This window comes from Erythranthe guttata, chromosome 10, assembly GCF_056151865.1.
Source record: "Erythranthe guttata isolate IM_541 chromosome 10, IM_541, whole genome shotgun sequence".
Classification (NCBI taxonomy): Eukaryota; Viridiplantae; Streptophyta; class Magnoliopsida; order Lamiales; family Phrymaceae; genus Erythranthe; species Erythranthe guttata.
In genome coordinates, this window is record NC_142542.1 from 7,488,364 (window position 1) to 7,493,665 (window position 5,302).

At 31.6% G+C, this 5,302-nt stretch overlaps 1 protein-coding gene across 1 annotated transcript; it reads left to right on the plus strand.

Moving 5' to 3' along the window:
• Positions 1-1,562: 1,562 nt before the first annotated feature.
• LOC105969271 (protein OXIDATIVE STRESS 3) lies at positions 1,563-2,884 on the plus strand. Its single transcript, XM_012994020.2, has 2 exons — positions 1,563-1,986; positions 2,501-2,884. The coding sequence occupies exons 1-2, from the start codon at positions 1,727-1,729 to the stop codon at positions 2,760-2,762; spliced, it is 522 nt and encodes a 173-aa protein (XP_012849474.2). The 5' UTR covers positions 1,563-1,726; the 3' UTR covers positions 2,763-2,884.
• The last annotated feature ends 2,418 nt before the right edge of the window (positions 2,885-5,302 follow it).

The window sequence follows — 5,302 nt, forward strand, 5'->3', positions numbered from 1 at the left end:
GAGAAGGTAATCGTGGGGATCGAGGAGTGCAATATAGTAGGACTTATATATAATGAAAAAATTAAGATTGAACCATTTCTTATTATTAAAACTGAACTGCTAATTGCAGTGAGATTTTTACTGAAATTGGCTTATTTGCAGCGGTAGTCTCATTTGTCAATTTTCTAACTTTCTAAAAAATCGAAACTCTCTCAACTAAAAAAAGTCGAAAACTTATAATCTAAGGATTGTTCGACAAATTCGAAAACAAACACAACATTTTTTTATGGCCAATCCATATTACTTTTACAAGGAAAAATAAAAGAAAAAAATAATTAATAAATGAAGCTAGATCGTGCTGTGCAGCACGTAGGGCATGAAAAAAAGGAAAAAAATTTGAAATTCCCGTCCTTTAGGGGATGGGAATATGGGTTTTACTTTTTTTTTTCATTTTTTTTTGGTTTACTTTATTCCTTTAGTATTATTTGGTAGGATGATGCTGGTGATTTTGACAAGAAAATAGACGATAAATATACAAACGAGTACAATAAACCGAATATGTGTTATAATGTTCATCAAATAATTACAAAATTCGATATATAAAAAAAATTAAAAAAACTAAAAAAAAATAATTAAAACATGAAGTCCCGTTCTGCAGAACACGGGAACTTGAATAATCTTCAAGTTCGCGTCCGTGTTCTGCAGAACGGGAACTTCATGTTTTTTGAGTCCTCCGTTCTGCAGAGCACAAGAACTTGAAGATTATTCAAGTTCCCGTGTTCTTCAGCACGGGGGATTCATATTTTAATTATTTTTTTCGAAAATTAAAAATTAAAAAGTTTTTTGAGTTTTCCGTTCCACAGAGCACGAAAACTTGAATTCTCCGTTCTACTGAGCACGGATATTGAAAATTTACCGGAATCGATCCTCGTTTGCTACGGATTCAAAGTCGAAAAATTTCCGAAATCCGAATGTCGAGTTTGGGAATAGGAGAGAGAATTTCAAAAAAAAAATTAAATGAAAAAGGTTCCATTGCAAATTAGTCAATTTCAGTAAAAGACCTGCTGCAAATAGCAACACCCCTTATTAAAATGTTTAGGGGACTAGCTACATCGAAGAGCCTCATTTTTTTAATCGTATAGCTCTTCGTATAATGTTTGTCTAGTCTAGTACATGTGAACTATTGCACATAAATAAAGTTTATTTGATGAATCGTGTCGGTCGGTTTATTGTATGCTACACCCTATGAAGACTAGATTTTTTATCGTTGATCTAAACACACAAATGTGGATGCGTGTTTACATGAACGGTAGAAATCTACCCACTATATATGTATATGAATGCTTCGAAAAAAAGGTAGTCGTGTCATAAATAAATGATTGTGACCTTATAGTTTCCTAGATCGCAAAGTTGGTGACTCGGATTTGGATGTCCTCTTACCACATATCTTATCACATATCCTCTTTCCTTCTACAATCGGAAACTCATAGGAAGCCAAACTATTTTGAATATGTCCAATCTTCCCTAACAGCCACATATTATATAATTCAATTTTTTCTTTTCTAAAGTTTACAAAAATAATTGTATTTATATATATATCCTCCTCCTCAACACCTACTTTTGTATTACATACTTTCAAACACTCTCTCTCTCTCTCTCTCTAGATCTCTCTCCTATTTCTCTCTCTCTCTCTCACTTGTTCAATACTTAAATTCATTCAAGAGAAACAAAAATTTTCAAGAGATCGATGGGGTTCAATGATTCAAAGCAAGTTATAAACTGGGCATCCATCACGAAACAAGAATATGCTGACGTGGAATCAACATCCTCCAATAACAGTGATTCAATGACGTCATCATCGTTTTCTTCCTCTCTATCATCGTCGTCATCATCAGAGTTAGCAGATGATGCATCATCGTCACCTTCTTCAACTTCATCTAATAATGCACCACTTTGTAGCGGTCCTCTTTATCAATTAACCGAACTCATGGCCCAACTACCCATTAAGTAAGTTTTTTAATTCATGTATGTGTTGTATCGTGTATGTGTGTGTTTTTGATTAATTAATTAATTACTGTGTGGTTTAATTAATAATTAATGAATAAAATCCAACCTCGATAAATTAATAATCAATAAATTAATAATCTCGTCTACATAATACTCCTTCAGTTCCTAAAAATGAGTCGTTTTTCACATTTGCACTATTAAGAAACTCAATAAATATGTCTTGATTTTAGGAAAATAAATATTGTTAGACCAAAATACCCTTATTTATTAATTAATGCTGAGACAGTACTGTTGAATAGTTAATAAGCGCATATTTGAAAAATATGTAATTAATGAAGTGTAGGAATTCTAAAGTGATAGATAATTAGAGCATTATTTTTTTTCTTAAAAGTGACAGATCTTGTGGAGTGGAGGGAGTAATCTCTTAGTTCGCTAATTAAATAGTTCGCTAAATTTATAGAATTTTGCTAGTCATGAATGTATTAATTTATAGAGGTTTAACTATATTGTGCAGAAGGGGTTTATCAAAGTTCTATAACGGGAAATCACAAACTTTTGCATCGTTGGGAGATGTGAAGAATTTGGAAGATCTTGCAAAGAAGGATATGAGTTACTGCACAAGAATGAAGCCATGCAAGAGCTACGGTGGCACTACTTTGATGAATCATTATTACGCCAAGTTTGGTCCGAAGGCTACCATTACAAAGAGGTCTTCCAAAAGACCAATTTCACCTTCTTTTGCTACTAGTCATGTTACCATGCTTCTCAATACATAGAAACTTTCTTACTCTTTTATTTTAGAGGGTTTTCTTTGTAATTACAGAGACTAGAAAACCCTTTGAAATTTGTACTTTTTCTGTTTATGGGATATATGTTAATTAAAGTAAATATTGAAGCACTTTCCTGGTTTCTTATTAATTACAAGAGGAAACATGATTGAAAGTAGAAATGAAGGCATCATATGTACCTAGTTGGATGGATAAACATTATTTGCAACCACTTAGAAGAGGTGTTGGCTTTCTCTATATTTTCATTCACTAGTTAGGTGCATGTGCGTTGCACGAGTCATGCTAAATGTTCCATTATTTAATTTTTATTTAGATAAACTTTGCACAAATTTATACATATAATATTCTATTTTGTGATACCGTTCACCCAACATTTAAAAAATTGGCCTCTCAGATACCAAAGCAATGTTTCTCTTTCTAAGACTTCAAATTTGTCATACCTCCTTCTTGGTCATTAATAAATCCCAATGTAACCGACAATTTTTTTTTTTTTTTTTTGCGGAATAACTGAAGGACTTAATTGAATTCTCATGGCTAATCGTCCCCTTCAAGAAATTGAGTTTTCAATAATTACATATTATGTACACAAAAAATGTGTGACTATGCATAAATGCACTCAATCATACACTGATCCGATCTATTAGTCCACCTTCAACAATATTATTCTCACCAAAAAATACATGCAATATATCAGAAATTGGAGCTTGGTTCAAGTGAGTGTCACAAATTCAGGAAAACTGTGCTTTCTCAATTTCGGCCATTTTTGGTTCGTCAGTTGTCTGAATGCTTAGCTTAAAATTTTAAAATTACTAATTAGATTCATCTTAAGGTATATGAATATTTTGAAATTTTATTGTTGTAGTGGCAGAATTATTAAATTCTTATGATACAATGAAATCTCACTCTATTTAGTAATAAATACATTGTAAATTTTGTAGTTTCTGATCACTATTTCGGTCAATACTCTTCTTCATCAATTTTCAAGTTTTCTTCTTCATTTGTTAAGATATTTCCTTATCCTTATTTGATCTTTGAATAAATAAATCTCGCGAGATGCGGGTAATTTGTTCATAGTTCAACATGAACTAATTTACGTAATTTCTCAATCTATCACAGAGAAAACAAAAGTATAAAGTATACCGAACCCCTAAATGCATGGTCATATTAGATGCAAGCAATATGGGTAGCAACAAGTAAAAACAACCACCAGAAGTGGCATAAGATTAACGTTATACAAAATAATGCACCATGTTCTTGAGAAGTGGCGTAAGAATAATGTATTGAAATGCGTGTACATATATAGAGTATAAAGCTTTTGTATTTTTCTTACCGTTGTATGCATCTATGTAAAGAAATCAATACCTCAATGATCGTGACCCATTTTGTATAAGGGAATCCATTTTTTTCAGAGTTTTCTTTAGAATGCACAAGAAGGGTAATTATTTACTCATTAATAGTTGAGTGATCGAGTCCCATTTTGTATGAGGGAATGTGTTTTTCAGAGTATTAATTTATGCAATGAGGTAATTAGAATTTTGAACCATTCAGTTAGCTGTGTTTGCCACTTTACACCTTAAAATTACAAAATTATCACTTTACTCTTGACTTTTGCTTGGTAAAATTTTGTTTCTATAAAAAATGTTTTACACGAAATTACGTGGGTAGAATAGTCTATTTTGGTCGACAAAAACCCTCCACTCCATCATCTCAGTTTCCATTATCCCCATTTAAGTTGCTAAAAAAAGAAAAAAAATATTTGACGCAGCTAAAATTCATATTGAGATATTGAGAACTTAGCGTTTGTTTCTATTTTTGATTGATATCCTACGATTTCTCTTTTGTTTTTCCTGCATTGAATTGGCTTAAACTTAATACTTTTGTTTTTGCAACATAATCTCATAAGTAATACACAACTAATAGAATACTTTATAATTTTGATGTATTCTTATGTTAAAGTAAAATCAACGACAATCAACTAATGATTTGACAAAAGAAGTGTTTTAATAGTGAAAAATAAATGTTCTAGTGTTCATTGGAAAGACATTCAAACCCTATATTTTACACCAAAATGAGAAGTGGTTTAGATTCTTGACAACAAGAAATACGTGTGTGTTTGTAGTGAAAGACATAATGAGAAATAGATCATTATATCCTTTGAATTAACGTGAAATCATTTTTCATATGAAAATTTGAAGTATAAATTGTCAGAGGGTGCATCTTGCCAAGTCAAAGTCAAATTAACGGTGCAAAGCGTTGTTTTTACAATTTTGGAGTGTAAAGTGCCAAATATATCTAATTGAGGGGTACAAAATGCTAATTACCCTTTAGAATGCAACGGTTGTTGGGTCTATCTAAAAAATAAATATGGTCCATTTGGATGGAAGGATTTGATTTGGGGACTAAATTTGGAGAAATGATTTGAAATGACTGCAATTTGGAGTCATTTGAGATCCACACGAATTTCTCATTTTATAACTAAAAAGGAGGGGTAGGGATTTAAAATCTCTAATAAAATCCTTCAATCCAAA

What these genes read in the sequence shown, in the direction of transcription:
- LOC105969271 (XM_012994020.2), top strand. Translation starts at nt 1,727, where the DNA reads ATGGGGTTCAATGATTCAAAGCAAGTTATAAACTGGGCATCCATCACG. An exon ending in ATGGCCCAACTACCCATTAA is followed by an intron (nt 1,987 to 2,500) that starts GTAAGTTTTTTA and finishes TATATTGTGCAG; the next exon opens with AAGGGGTTTATCAAAGTTCT.